This window comes from Oncorhynchus mykiss, chromosome 2, assembly GCF_057628025.1.
Source record: "Oncorhynchus mykiss isolate SJ-2025 chromosome 2, ASM5762802v1, whole genome shotgun sequence".
In the NCBI taxonomy this organism is placed as follows: Eukaryota; Metazoa; Chordata; class Actinopteri; order Salmoniformes; family Salmonidae; genus Oncorhynchus; species Oncorhynchus mykiss.
Genome location: NC_143023.1, coordinates 59,534,989 through 59,551,071, shown reverse-complemented (window position 1 = coordinate 59,551,071; position 16,083 = coordinate 59,534,989). Strand labels below are relative to the sequence as shown.

General features: G+C 42.3%; 1 protein-coding gene and 1 long non-coding RNA gene across 2 annotated transcripts in view; both read right to left on the bottom strand.

Moving 5' to 3' along the window:
* LOC149985165 (uncharacterized) overlaps nucleotides 1–16,083 on the bottom strand; it is a 529,398-nt gene that overhangs the window by 431,153 nt on the left and 82,162 nt on the right. The window lies entirely within an intron of this gene.
* The window catches only part of LOC110492752 (metabotropic glutamate receptor 8), a 212,935-nt gene that overhangs the window by 191,887 nt on the left and 4,965 nt on the right, over nucleotides 1–16,083 (bottom strand). Inside the window, exon 2 of the mRNA XM_021567226.3 lies at nucleotides 12,734–13,594. Coding sequence (XP_021422901.1) covers nucleotides 12,734–13,267 — 534 coding nt within the window. The 5' untranslated portion in view covers nucleotides 13,268–13,594. The remainder of the gene's footprint in view (nucleotides 1–12,733; nucleotides 13,595–16,083) is intronic.

Below are 16,083 nucleotides of genomic sequence, written 5' to 3'. Positions count from 1 at the left end.
GGCTATTAGCAGGACAATTTACCTTTACCAACACCTCTCTGTATTTGGATACTTTGTGGAAGGGGGCTCCCGATTTAGATGGGGGGCTCCTGCAGTGCAAAATTCGTTGCTACAGATGCAGGATCGATACCCATGCTGGCTGCCACCGGGAGACCGATTAGGCGGTTTTTGGTTTTAATTTAGAATCATATTTTTTTATTTACTGTAGGCCTACCGTAGGCCACATGAGTCTCACTGTTGTTGAGTAATGTGCTGATAAAAGTGGTGTATGTCTTATTTATTTAAAAAGCACATTAAAGTTAGAAGCAATAGGATTTGAAGCAATAGCCTACAACTATTTTTGCACCGTTTCGCATTGCTCTGAGACAAGCATGGGGAATTATCTGGATAAATCAACAAGATTTTTATTTTCACTGAATCTCCGTTTGGGTATTGGTTAGACTACAATTATACAATTAGGATGTAGAAATGTTATGCTCTTAGTGTAACCTTTATTTAACTAGGCAAGTCAGTTAAGAACAAATTCTTATTTACAAGGACAGCCTACTCCTTCCTCCCTGTCGGGGAATTGAACCCCGGTCTCCTCGCGTGCCCGCACGACACGGGGATTCTTTAGCTAAATAGCCCAGTATTGTAGCCCACTCCCGACCGTCACGTTGTACAGCTCCATATTTTCCATTCCATCCTAACGGAAACCCAGAGGGTTTTTCATTTTTCTTGGAATAGAAATACCATAATATTAATCAATTTAATTAAGCAACATTTCTTAAAATCAGTATACATATACTATGTTCTTACAAAAAAAGGTTTGAAATTGTCTAGTACAGCCACTATTGAAGGCTATCAAATGGCTTCTCAAAGATCCCCTCTGGTGGTCAAACTAGCACTAACTTGTATTTATGGTACCAGTGGTTCACACTTTACTGCCCCTCGGCCATAAGAAGTTTTGAGTAGCTTGGATGAATAAGGTGCCCAGAGTAAACTGCCTGCTACTCAGGCCCAGAAGCTAAGATATGCATATTATTAGTAGAGTTGAATGGAAAACACTCTGAAGTTTCTAAAACTGTTTGAATGATGTCTGTGAGTATAACAGAACTCATATGGCAGGCAAAAACCTGAGAAAAAATCCAACCAGGAAGTGGGAAATCTGAAGTTTGTAGGTTTTCATGTCTTTGCCTATCCAATATACAGTGTAAAATTGTGTCCGATTGCAATTCCTAAGGCTTCCACTAGATGTCAACAGTCTTCAAAGCCTTGTTTCAGGCTTCTACTGTGAAGGGGGAGAGAATAAGAGCTGTTTGAGTCAGGTGTCTGGCAGAATGCCATGAGCTCAGTCTCGTGCGTGGCCGTGAGCACGAGCTTTGTTCATTTTCCTTTCTAAAGACAAAGGAATTGTCCGGTTGGAGTATTATTGAAGATTTATGATAAAAACATCCTAAAGATTGATTCTATACATCGTTTGACATGTTTCTACGAACTGTCATGGAACTGTCGTCTGAACTAAGTGCCTGCGCCTTGTGAATATGGATTTGTGAACTAAACTTGTGAACAAAAGGGAGGTATTTGGACATAAATTATGGAATTTATCGAACAAAACAAACATTTATTGTGGAACTGGGATTCCTGGGAGTGCATTCCGATGAAGATCATCAAAGGTAAGTGAATATTTATAATGCTATTTCTGTCTTCTGTTGACTCCACAACATGGCTGGGTATGGCTTGTTTTGGTCTCTGAGCACTGTACTCAGATTATTGCATGGTGTGCTTTTTAAGTAAAGCTTTTTTGAAATCTGACACAGCGGTTGCATTAATGAGAATTCCATGTATAACACTTGTATTTTCAGCAACATTTATGATGAGTATTTCTGTAAATTGATGTGGCACTACAAAATCATAATCTTGATGTGATTGACCTGACTGAAACATGGCTTAAGCCTGATGAATTTACTGTGTTAAATGAGACCTCACCTCCTGGTTACACTAGTGACCATATCCCCCGTGCATCCCGCAAAGGCAGAGGTGTTGCTAACATTTACGATAGCAAATTTCAAATTACATTTTTTTTTAAATGTTTTTGTCTTTTGAGCTTCTAGTCATGAAATCTATGCAGCCTACTCAATCACATTTTATAGCTACTGTTTACAGGCCTCCTGGGCCATATACAGCATTCCGCATTGAGTTCCCTGAATTCCTATCGGACCTTGTAGTCATAGCAGATAATATTCTCATTTTTGGTGACTTTAATATTCACATGGAAAAGTCCACAGACCCACTCCAAAAGGCTTTCAAAGCCATCATCAACTCAGTGGGTTTTGTCCAACATGTCTCCGGACCTACTCACTGCCACAGTCATACTCTGGACCTAGTTTTGTCCCATGGGATAAATGTTGTGGATCTTAATGTCTTTCCTCATAATCCTGGACTATCGGACCACCATTTTATTACGTTTGAAATTGCAACAAATAATCTGCTCAGACCCCAACCAAGGAGCATCAAAAGTCGTGCTATTAATCCACAGACAACACAAATATTCCTTGATGTCCTTCCAGACTCCCTCTGCCTACCCAAGGACGTCAGAGGACAAAAATCAGTTAACCACCTAACTGAGGAACTCAATTTAACCTTGTGCAATACCCTAGATGCAGTTGCACCCCTAAAAACGAAAAACATTTATCATAAGAAACTAGCTCCCTGGTATACAGAAAATACCCGAGCTCTGAAGCAAGCTTCCAGAAAATTGGAACGAAATGGTGCCACACCAAAATGGGAGTCTTCCAACTAGCTTGGAAAGACAGTACCGTGCAGTATCGAAGAGCCCTTACTGATGCTCGATCATCCTATTTTTCCAACTTAATTGAGGAAAATAAGAACAATCCTAAATTTATTTTTGATACTGTCGCAAAGCTAACTAAAAAGCAGCATTCCCCAAGTGAGGATGGCTTTCACTTCAGCAGTGATAAATTCATGAACTTCTTTGAGGAAAAGATCATGATTATTAGAAAGCAAATTACGGACTCCTCTTTAAATCTGCGTATTCCTTCAAAGCTCAGTTGTCCTGCACAACTCTGCCAGGACCTAGGATCAAGAGAGACACTCAAGTGCTTTAGTACTATATCTCTTGACACAACGATGGAAATAATCATGGCCTCTAAACCATCAAGCTGCATACTGGACCCTATTCCAACTAAACTACTGAAAGAGCTGCTTTCTGTGCTTGGCCCTCCTATGTTGAACATAATAAATGGCTCTCTATCCACCGGATGCGTACCAAACTCACTAAAAGTGGCAGTAATAAAGCCTTTCTTGAAAAAGCCAAACCTTGACCCAGAAAATATTTTAAAACTATCGGCCTATTTCGAATCTTCCATTCCTCTCAAAATGTTTACAAAAGACTGTTGCGCAGCAACTCCCTGCCTTTCTGAAGACAAACAATGTATACAAAATGCTTCAGTCTGGTTTTAGACCCCATCATAGCACTGAGACTGCACTTGTGAAAGTGGTAAATGACCTTTTTAATGGCATCAGACTGAGGCTCTGCATTTGTCCTCGTGCTCCTAGACCTTAGTGCTGCTTTTGATACCATCGATCACCACATTCTTTTGGAGAGATTGGAAACCCAAATTGGTCTACACGGACAAGTTCTAGCCTGGTTTAGATATTATATCAGAAATATATCAGTTTGTCTATGTGAATGGTTAGTCCTCTGTGAATGGTTTGTCCTCTGTAAATTTCGGTGTTCCTCAAGGTTCTGTTTTAGGACCACTATTGTTTTCACTATTATTTTACTTCTTGGGGATGTCATTCGAAAATATAATGTTAACTTTCACTGCTATGTGGATGACACACAGCTGTACGTTTCAATGAAACATGGTGAAGCCCAAAAATTGCCCTCGCTAGAAGCCTGTGTTTCAGACATAAGGAAGTTTACTGCTAACCTTACTGCTAACCTACAAAGCATTACATGGGCTTGCTCCTACCTATCTCTCTGATTTGGTCCTGCCGTACATCCTTATATGTACGCTACGGTCACAAGACGCAGGCCTCCTAATTGTCCCTAGAATTTCTAAGCAAACAGCTGGAGGCAGGGCTTTCTCCTATGGAGCTCCATTATTATGGAATGGTCTGCCTACCCATGTGAGAGATGCAAACTCGGGCTCTCAACCTTTAAGTCTTTACTGAAGACTCATCTCTTCAGTGGGTAATATGATTGAGTGTAGTCTGGCCCAGGAGTTTGAAGGTGAACGGAAAGGCTCTGGAGCAACGAACCGCCCTTGCTGTCTCTGCCTGGCCAGTTCCCCTCTTTCCACTGGGGTTCTCTGCCTCTAACCCTATTACAGGGGCTGAGTCACTGGCTTACTGGTGCTCTTTCATGCCGTCCCTAGAAGGGGTGCGTCACTTGAGTGGGTTGAGTCACTGATGTGATCTCCCCCCCCCCCCCCCCCCCCTTGGGTTGTGCCGTGGCGGAGATCTTTGTGGGCTATACTCGGCCTTGTCTCAGGAAGGTAAGTTGGTGGTTGAATGTATCCCTTTAGTGGTGTGGGGGCTGTGCTTTGGCAAAGTGGATGGGGTTATATCCTTCCTGTTTGGCCCTGTCCGGGGGTATCATCGGATGGGGCCACAGTGTCTCCTGACCCCTCCTGTCTCAGCCTCCAGTATTTATGCTGCAGTAGTTTGTGTCGGGGGGCTAGGGTCAGTTTGTTATATCTGGAGTACTTCTCCTGTCTTATCTGGTGTCCTGTGTGAATTTAAGTATGCTCTCTAATTCTCTCTCTTTCTTTCTCTCTCTCGGAGGACCTGAGTACTAGGACCATGCCTCAGGACTACCTGGCATGATGACTCCTTGCTGTCCCCAGTCCACCTGGCCATGCTGCTGCTCCAGTTTCAACTGTTCTGCCTGCGGCTATGGAATCCTGACCTGTTCCCTGGACGTGCTACCTGTCACAGACCTGCTGTTTTCAACTCTCTAGAGACAGCAGGAGTGGTAGAGATACTTTTAATGATCGGCTATGAAAAGCCGACTGACATTTACTCCTGAGGTGCTGACTTGCTGCACCCTCGACAACTACTGTGATTATTATTATTTGACCATGCTGGTCATTTATGAACATTTGAACATCTTGGCCATGTTCTGTTATAATCTCCACCCAGCACAGCCAGAAGAGGACTGGCCATCCCTCATAGCCTGCTTCCTCTCTAGGTTTCTTCCTAGGTTTTGGCCTTGCTAGGGAGTTTTTCCTAGCCACCGTGCTTCTACACCTGCATTGCTTGCTGTTTGGGGTTTTAGGCTGGGTTTCTGTACAGCACTTTGAGATATCAGCTGATGTACGAAGGGCTATATAAATACATTTGATTTGATCAAAGGTTAGTAGTTCATTTTATCTCTGTTTCTGCTTTTTGTGACTCCTCTCTTTGGCTGGAAAAATGGCTGTGTTTTTCTGTGACTAGGTGTTGACCTAACATAATCATATGGTGTGCTTTTGCTGTAAAGCCTTTTTGAAATCGGACACTGTGGTGGGATTAACAACAAGTTTATCTTTAAAATGGTTGTATGTTTGAGGAATTTTAATTATGAGATTTCTGTTGTTTGAATTTGGCACCCTGCATTTTCACTGGCTGTTGTCAAATCGATCCCCTTAACGGGATTTCAGCCGTAAGAAGTTAAATAACGTGCCATAGAATTCTGTGGCACCATGCAATCTGTGCTGCAGTACGCTGCAACTTTTAAAGGACGAACCACTGTAGTTTTGATGTCTTCACTATTATTCTACAATGTAGAAAATAGTAAAAATAAAGAAAAACCCTTGAATGAGTAGGTGTTCTAAAACTTTTGACCGGTAGTGTATGCTTATACACGCAAATATATGTATAATCTCCATTTGTACCCTCTTCCCAGACAAGCCCTTCCCCCTCCTAAGTCTAGGATGTACAATGAATCTCTATGGCTAGGCAGGTGGTGTTACCGGAACCTTTGGTACTCCTCCACACATCTCCCGGTCTTCTTTACGGTCAGGAGAGGCTTTGAGACTAGGGAGTATACATTCTGGCAGCTTGCCTCAGTCCCTTGTTAATTTTCCGGATACACAAAGGGCTATTTGAGAATAAGTGACCCATTCATACTCAAGTGATATATTGACGCAAAAAATATTGAGAGAAAATAATGATATATAACAGTGAAGCTATAACATACTGAGAGACGAATAATGATATAAAAATATGATATAAGACCACGTCATAGGGCAGTAGTTTACAATCTATTAAATCTAACACATGCCTCCGATCTCACCCTTACGAAAACCTTCTGTCTCAGAGACAGGCCCTCTTTGTTATATGATTATAAACATACTAAAACATGCTCAAGTCCATAGCCTCGGGGGGTAGGGGTGCAGCACCCACTCAATTTTTTTAAATTAAATTAAAATTGAAATATTTTTTTCACAAAAGTAGTGCACTGGGACTTTATTACTATTAGCGGACCAATACAGATGTCTGTAACAAAAACATTATTTCAGCATCTCCACTTTGGCAGAAAAGATAGTTGTATAATCAACCTTTTCATGCGTGAGTTCCAAATATCTCTAAGTCACCCCAGTGTGAGTTGTTTTATGCACGTGATGTCAGAATGCACTCACTGCTTCAAAACGTGATTGACACAACAGGACAGTTAACCCGCGCTGCCTTCTAATTATCTAAAGGCTATGTTTCAACTTGTCATTTTGAAATGATTTTCTAACAACATTTCTTTTCGAACAACCGTTTGAATTGATGAGTGTTCCACCTCCTAATTAATTCACATAGAAGTAGCCCATTTCATTGTTGCGGACAATTTATGTTTGAGGCTTTAAAACTTCTTAGGGCCGCAATCCCGTTAACGGGATGATATGACAACAGCCAGTGAAAGTGCAGGGCGCCAAATTCAAAACAACAAATCTCATAATTCAAATTCCTCAAACATACATGTATCTATCTATAATTCCACCACAGTGTCCAATTTCAAATAGGCTTTACAGCGAAAGCACCACAAACAATTTTGTTAGGTCACCACCAAGCCAAAGAAAAATGCTGCCATTTTTCAAGCCAAAGAGAGGAGTCACAAAAAGCACAAATAGAGATAAAAATTAATCACTAACCTTTGATGATCTTCATCAGATGACACTCCTAGGACTTCATGTTACACAATAAAGGTATGTTTTGTTCGATAAAGTTCATATTTATACAAAAAATCGTAGTTTATATTGGCGCGTTACGTTCACTAGTTCCAAAAACATCCAGTGATTTTGCAGAGCCACATCGATTCAACAGAAATACTCGTCATAAATGTAGATGATAATACAAGTTATACACATGGAATTATAGATTTCCCTCTCCTTAATGCAACCGCTGTGTCAGATTTTTTTTAAAAGCAAACCATGCAATAATCTGAGATGGCGCTCAGAAAATAAGTAACATTTTCCGCCATGTTGGAGTCAACAGAAACCAGAAATCATATTATAAATATTCCCTTACCTTTGATGATCTTCATCAGAATGCACTCCCAGGAATCCTAGTTCCACAATAAATGCTTGATTTGTTCGATAATGTCCATTATTTATGTCCAAGTAGCTACTTTTGTTAGCACGTTAGCACGTTAGGTACACATATCACATAAACGCTAGTGCAGGTCCCGCATAACTTCGGACAAAAACTTCAAAAAGTTATATTACAGGTCGAAGAAATATTTCAACTAAGTATAGAATTAATCTTTAGGGTGTTGTTATCATAAATCTTCATTCAAGTTCCAACCGGAGAATTCCCTTGTGTCTAGAGAAGCAATGGAACGCAGGTCGATATCATGTGTAATGCATGTTACCAGGTAATGGCTCTCTGCCAGTAACCTGACTCATTCAGCTCTTATTCGGGCCCACAACACAGTAGAAGCCTCATTCAAGTTTCTAAAGACGGGTGACATCTATTGGAAGCCATATCCCACTGTAAATTCAATAGGGCCTGGGTTGAAAATCGACCAACCTCAGATTTCTCACCTCCTGTTTGGATTTCTTCTCAGGTTTTCGCCTGCCATATGAGTTCTGTTATACTCACAGACATCATTCAAACAGTTTTAGAAACGTCAGAGTGTTTTCTATCCAATACTACTAATAATATGCATATATTAGCAACTGAAACTGAGGAGCAGGCCGTTTACTCTGGGCACCTTTCATCCAAGCTACTCAATACTGCCCCAGCAGCCATAAGAAGTTAATGAGCCGGACAAACTTCTCTTTTCGATCAAGTATGCAGACATTTCTGCAGTCTTGCACTAACTTTTCCCCTGTGGCATATTATCTGGCTGGCGCTTGCATTGCCGTCATTGTTGTTTTACTTTCAAATAATAACTTTGGACATGTGTACGTTCCTATCATAGTAAGTGCTTTATTTTCTGTATATCGTGTTGTTGTTTCTATTCATATAGTATGTATGTATGTATGAAGCATAATGTATTTACAGTTTTATTCACATGTTTTTAAGTTCTGGTGACAAATAATGCATTCTGAAATTTGCATCGATTTTAATGGACACCTGTGTGTAAAATACGTTTTTGAAGGTTGTACTGATTATGATGAGCTAAAGCTAAGCTTTTTGCAAGCTATGTCTTGCGCCATGTTTGTTGACATAATACAATGCATTCTGGGTGTCACATAAATGTCTGTCAGACCAAAGATGTTAGAGGTGACGGAATGGTTCAATCATATTTTTCAAGTAAACTTTCGTAAGTGAATGATTGTAGACAACATCCATACTGCAAACAGTCCAAACTCATCTTGCCTCTTCTTATTATCTTTGGTTGACGCGAAAAAACAAACATGGTGTCACGCACAAACTACCCATCGTCGGATTACTTTCGATTTTTAGAAAGTGATTTACTCAATTAATTCGATCAATGGTGAGCTCACCTGTGATGTGATGAGTTGTAAATAGTAATTGCTATTATCTAAGTTATATTGTGGTTTCTGTCAGCCGAGAGTTAGCTAAATATGACTGCTTGTGTTAGGTCCATCTTTCCTCAGTTAGCTTAAGAACTAATATAGCCTACATTTTCAGGTTTGGATGATTGCGTTACGCTGTCGCTACTTCTGTGAATGTCTGAACATTGCATCCAAAAATAAACTGGTCACATTCAAGATATAACTTTGTAAGGACTGTATTTGTGAAAAATTTTCCTGTGAAAAAACAGTGTCACCAGCTCAAACGCTGACTGTTGCGTCAATCGAAACTGGACGGTCTAAATAAGCGTTCTAATCACACAGGTTTGAGCGTTACGTTGCAAGGACCACTGTAGAATGATCACACCAGTTTGTTGGTACGTGTCAAATCGTTAAGAAGTGTACCTTGCAAGATTCAACAATTGGAATTGTAAGAAGATGTTGCCCTGTCCCTTTCTCTGTGATTGTCATTAATTGGAATCCAGAAAGAACAAAACCCTGTCCCAGCTGTGCCCTGGACACCATATGTGAATTGATTGCCCCCCATCTATCTTCAGAGCTCATGCTGCTAGGTGGCCTAAACTGGGACATGCTTAACACCCCGGTCATCCTACAATCTAAGCTTGATGCCCTCAATCTCACACAAATTATCAATGAACCCACCAGGTACAACCCCAAATCCGTAAACACGGGCACCCTCATACATTTCATTCTAACCAACTTGCCCTCCAAACACACCTCTGCTGTTTTCAACCAAGATGTCAGCGATCACTGCCTCATTGCCTGCATCTGTAATGGGTCTGCGGTCAAATGACCACCCCTCATCGCGATCAAACGACCACCCCTCATCACTGTCAAAAGCTCCCTAAAACACTTCAGCGAGCAGGCCTTTCAAATCGGTATCCTGGAAGGATATTGATCTCATCCCGTCAGTAGAGGATGCCTGGTTATTCTTTAAAAGTGCCTTCCTCACCATCTTAAATAAACATGCCCCATTCAAAAAATGTAGAACAGGAACAGATATAACCCTTGGTTCTCTCCAGACCTGACTGCACTTGACCAGCACAAAAACATCCTGTGGCGTTCTAGCTTTTCAAACAGAAATGTGCATCCTGTAGCACAAACTCAAAAAAGTTCTGGGACACTGTAAAGTCCATGTAGAATAAGAGCACCTCCTCCCAGCTGCCCACTGCACTGAAGCTAGGAAACACTCTCCACCGATAAATCCACTATAATTGAGAATTTCAATAAGCATTTCTCTACGGCTGGCCATGCTTTCCACCTGGCTACCCCTACCCCGATCAACAGCCCTCCACCCGCCACAGCAAATTGCCCAAGCCTCTGCCATTTCTCCTTCACTCAAATCTAGATAGCTGATGTTCTGAAAGAGCTGCAAAAACTGGACCCCTACAAATCAGCTGGGCTAGACAATCTGGACCCTCTCTTTCTAAAGTTATCTGCCGAAATTGTTGCAACCCCTATTACTAGCCTACTGTAAGTTGCTTTGTATAAGAGGGTCTACTAAAATGGAAAAGGAATGAATAAACCATATCAGAATTCACATAGAAATAAGTTGTATTTCAAGAACCTGGAAAACAATCGCAGCATCCCCATCCCCAAACTACTTCTCGTGGCTAACACTAGTCAGTTTCTAACACTGTTGTCCCAAAATCTAATTACAGCAAATTACACGAATACAGTGCATAGTAATACTGAATATGTGTAAATTATGGATGATCAAATCCATATGGTTTTGTACACTTTGGATGGGAATTAATGGATTTCGGGACTCTATAGGGAGCCATTTCGAACTTTAAACATGGTTTTATCCTGCACAGACTGGTTGTGACTTAATTGAGGAAACCCAGTTTGGAATGACAGGTCAATGGGATCGCCCCGAGGTCTACATCCATTTAAACTGCAACTACATCACCACTAACCCCAATTGTTAAAGGTTGGGATTGGGTGAAAGAGAAAGCTGATCACGGAACAGCACTTAGGGGAAAACAATTCAGAGTTCCTCTTGTCTTGGGGATGAAGCTGTGCATATCCACTCCATTACTAAGATTGTAATTGGGCCAGCCCCTCAGCACATGGATCGATAGTGACGAAAGCACAGTCTGTTTATGGGAGTCAATCACAGGTGACTGGTTGCTCCTTAATTGGGAAGGACGGGCTCATAGTAATGGCTGGAAAGGAATAAATGGAATTGTATCAAACATCAAACGCATCTCTTCCACTCCACTCCAGCCATTCTTATGAGACATCCTCCTCCCCTCAGCAGCCTCCTGTGGAGTCAATAGAGTGTAAAATCAGAGCTTTTGTGTCCAGGATGTAACGTATCCTTCACCAGATGTTGTTTTTTCTGAGACTTGCATTGTCACGGGGAGGTGTCAAATGGAGGGGGGTGGGTGTGGGGAGATCTGAACTAAGAACTGTGAGAAATAATTTAATTGTGTTCAAAACAATGGGTTGTAGTTCATAATGTACTGCACCTAGCAGATAGTTTACATTTACCACTTTGTTAGGGCAGCACATATCAGCCTGTCAGGCCCTTCCTCTCCCTTGTTCTGACCTCTGATGCGACCTGCTATTCCATCAGTATTTAATTCACAGTCAAGACATTGCTCATGCCGCTGCTTTAGGCTGGAGATTCAACCTGTCGGGTCATTCTCCACTTTCACCTTTTCTCCTCAAGCAGATCACTGAATATTTATACTCTCCTCCATGTTGGGTAAGTAATATCTGTGCTGACCATGAGAAGGATAATGGCAGTATTAGATTAATGCAACATATCAATGCAGGTCTATCACATTTCCCACATTGTATTTTTAGATCCAGAGCAGTTGCTTTCTGTATTACAAAGAAGGGAGACAAAGGATGCTGTTTTGAGAGCAATATGCTGCAATATCACGATCAAGGTCAATTAAATCACAGAAACACTGGGCATGGTATATGTTTCCTTTTGGACAGTTCACTTAGTTAGCCCAGACAAAATAATGGGACTAATGCATAGCTATTGAGAACAATACACCTTGTCAGGCTGACACTACATATTCCAACAACTATGTGCTAAAGTACATCTCATTCACTTCTCTCTGGGAACCAAAACTCCATACCGTAGTCAGTCATTTCACATCACTGGTTTGACCTTTTCGTGTGTCTACCACTGGTCAGCTGCTGACATCAGACCTGATTAGCATGCAAGAACTGTTATAAGCTATCATTGATAGTTTACAGCCCTCTGGGGTTAGAAGTAAAACCTATTTTAGTAACGCTGACTATATTCTAATGGGGTATCGGGTAACTGAGTTTAATCTGCTTCAATAGCGAACATGCCAAGCACACAGAACAAACGTCTCAATGCCAGAGCAATATTGTCAACCCATAACCTTGCTAATACCCATTGGCAACAGGACAGGATGATGATGGTTGTGTCTAGAAAATCTCTCGATTTTTAACAAAGGCCCAGCCACTAGCTTGAGAGAGGAAAATAGTTATCTAAATAAAGGCCGTTGCATAATGTTTTTATGACGACACCCCACCAAGCCTATGGAAGCCCCATCTGCATTCTAATGTCCAAGACAGCGGAACAAAGCCTGCTACGCTAACCAACCGAACCTTGAAGGGATGACTTGTCATAAATCTTTGACCTTTTTCAGAGTAGACTAGACCTTAGCCTGAGTCAAACCTAAGCTTAAATAATATTGAGAACAAGGACTATGGGAAAAAATAAACACAATCCCATTTTCAAATAGCGGAAACAGAATCCTCACCTTGAAGAGCCGCAGGATGTTGGCCACCATGATGGACACCGAGCTAGCCGCTGCCCCTATGACCCCCACCACCTTATCCGGCTTGGCAAAGATGGGTGCGTCCCCGTTGGCGCAGCGCACGTCTGAGCCATCCCTCTCGATGAGTGCCTGAACGAAGGTCAGTGACTGCTCCAGGGCATAGGTGTCTCTGGAACACGTGTCCAGGATGCGCGCCCCCAGGGTCACGTTCGGTAGCAGCTCTGGGTCCTTGTTGATCAGGTCAATGGCAAACAGCATGGCCTCCAGCCTATGAATGCCCTTCTCTTTCTTCAGCTCCCCGCAGGGCACTCCTCTCTCGCCACGGGAGTGCACAGGGAATAGGCCACCCAGCATGATGTCACCGTCCAGCCGGATAGAATGGGCGTACTCCTGCAGAGGCAGCTGCGGGTCCGAGACCTTCTGAGTGGCAGAGACCAACAGCCAGTAGCATTTGGTAGTCAGTAGGAAGAGGAAGCAATAACGGGAGAGGGAGGGGTGTTTGGACTCCCTGGCCATGGTGGTAGCAGTGCGGGTGAGTGGGATAGTGGGTCAGGGGAGGGATGGTGTAGCACTGGAAGATCGGAGCAGCAGGCAGCTGGTGGGTGGTGGTGGGTGCACAGGGTGGGGCGTACCATGGGTGCCCCTCTCTAAATCAGGGTAGGGTTAGGGATGATTACCTCTTGGTTTCAAAGAGCTGATGATGCATGTTCCTGGCATCACTGGGAAGGGGGTGCAGTTTGAGTGATATAAGGGAGCTGGAGAGAAGAGAGGCTGAGTTTCTCACACTAGCTGGACAGTGTTGATCTCTCTCTGCAATCCTTGGCATCACATGCTCAAAAGACCCTGTTTGTGATGTGAGACAAAGGGAAATACAATGAATCTGTTACACAATGTAGGGTTGAGCTCTCTATTAGACACAGGCACATAAGTCATTAAACATATACAGAGAGGTCCGGAATTACTGGATCCCTTGATAAAGAAGACTGTATGAAATAAATAAGTACAGAGGTATATTGTATGCAAAGAAAATGCAACAATTGTATTATCTTATAATAATGCAATTGTCCAGAGAAAGATTGTTCAGTACTCCAGCACCCTCCCCTTGCAAGATATTGCCACTGAGCCTGTTTCTAAAATGTTTTATGAGATTGGAGAACACATTGGGAGGGACCTTAGACCATTCCTCCATACAAAATATTTCTCAATCCTTGATATCCTTAAACTGAGTTTATGGACTGCCCTCTTTATTTCAAACCACATGTTTTTAATAAGGTTCCAGTCCGGAGACCACTGCAAAATGTGGATTTTTCTTTGAGGATTTAAATGTGTGCTTGGGGATATTATCTTGCTTGAAGATCCACTTGCGGCCAAGACTCCTGGCATAGGCAACCAGGTTTTTGGCTAGAATATTCTAGTACTCGGTAAAGTTCATGATGCCATTGACCTTAACAAGGGCCCCAGGACCAGTGGAAGAAAAATACCCCATAATATCAAGATCCACAACCATATTTTACAGTATGGATTAGGTATTTTCTGCATGAGCATTGTTCTTTCTAAGACCAAACCCACGTATCATATGACCATAACACCGGTTCCAATCTAAGTGTCAATGCCGTTTAGCAAATTCCAGGCGGTGCTATGGTCAGGTGACATGAAAATAGAGCTCTTTGGCCCAGACACCAATGGTGGATTACTTGTTAAACAAAATATCTATCTCTGAGCAATTGTATCAGTATAAAATAATTTTAAAAATTGGAACATAGCTCAGTATTTATTTTATAGTGTTTTTACTCATCTGTATCAAGGGATCCAATAATTCCTGACCCCGCTCTATAAGAAAGGCATACGACCACACGCAAAGTCCCATATGCTGTTTCTCCTCGCTCTTTCTCAAACACATACACTATATATATACACAAAAGTATGTAGACACACCTTCAATATATATATACACAAAAGTATGTGGACACCCCTTCAAATTAGTGGATTTGGCTATTTCAGCCACACCTATTGCTGACAAGTCTATAAAATTGAGCACACAGCCATGCAATCTCCATAGGAAAAGATTGGCAGTAGAATGGCCTTCCTGAAGAGCTCAGTGACGTTCAACGTGGCACTGACATAGGAGGCCACCTTTCCAACAAGTCCGTTCGTCAAATTTCTGCTCTGCTAGAGCTGCCCCGGTCAACTGTAAGTACTGTTATTGTGAAGTGGAAAAGTCTAGGAGCAATAACAGCCCAACCACAAAGTGGTAGGCCACATAAGCTCACAGAGTGGGACTACCGAGTGCTGAAGCATGTAGCGGGTAAACATTGTCTGTCCTCAGTTGCAACACTCACTACAGAGTTCCAAACTGTATCTGGAAGCAATGTCAGCACAATAACTGTTTTCAGGAGCTTCATGAAATTGGTTTCCATGGCCGAGCAGCCGCACACAAGCCTAAGATCACCATGTGCAATGCCAAGTGTCGGCGGGAGTGGTGTAAAGCAGTGGAAATTAGTTCTCTGAAGTGATGAATCACACTTCACCATCTGGCATTCCGACGGACAAATCTGGGTTTGGTGGATGCCAGGAGAACGCTACCTGCCCCAAAGCATAGCACCAACTGTAAAGTTTGGTGGAGGAGGAATAATGGTTGGGGCTGTTTTTCATGGTTTGGGCTAGGCCCCTTAGTTCATTCTAAAGCATTATGTGCTTCCAACTTCGTGGGAACAGTTTGGGGAAAGCCCTTTCCTGTTTCAGCATGACAATGCCCCCGTGCACAAAGCGAGGACCATACAGAAATGGTTTGTCGAGATCAGTGTAGAATAACTTGACTGGCCTGCACAGAGCCCTGACCTCAACCCCATCTAACACCTTTGGGAGGAATTGGAACGCCGACTGAGATCCAGGCCTAATCGCCCAACATCAGTGCCCGACCTCATTAATGTTTGTGGCTGAATAGAAGCAAGTTCCCGCAGCAATGTTCCAAAATCTAGTGGAACACCTTCCCAGAAGAGTGGAGGCTGTTATAGCAGCAAAGGAGGGACCAACTCCATATTAATGCCCATGATTTTGGAATGAGATGTTAGACGAGAAGGTGTCCACAAACTTTTGGTCATGTGGTGTATGTGCACACGACAAACTAAAGGCATCAAATTCAAATCTGGACCTCGAAGTCCGTTCTAATGCTTTTTTCATTCTTCCCCTCTAATCAGGGACTGTTTTAGACCTGGGACACCAAGTGGATACAATGAATTATTAGGTAGAATAGAAAACCAGCAGTATGCCAGACCTCCAGGGAAGGATTTTAATACCTCTGCACATAAGCATGCACCCATGCACAGGCACAC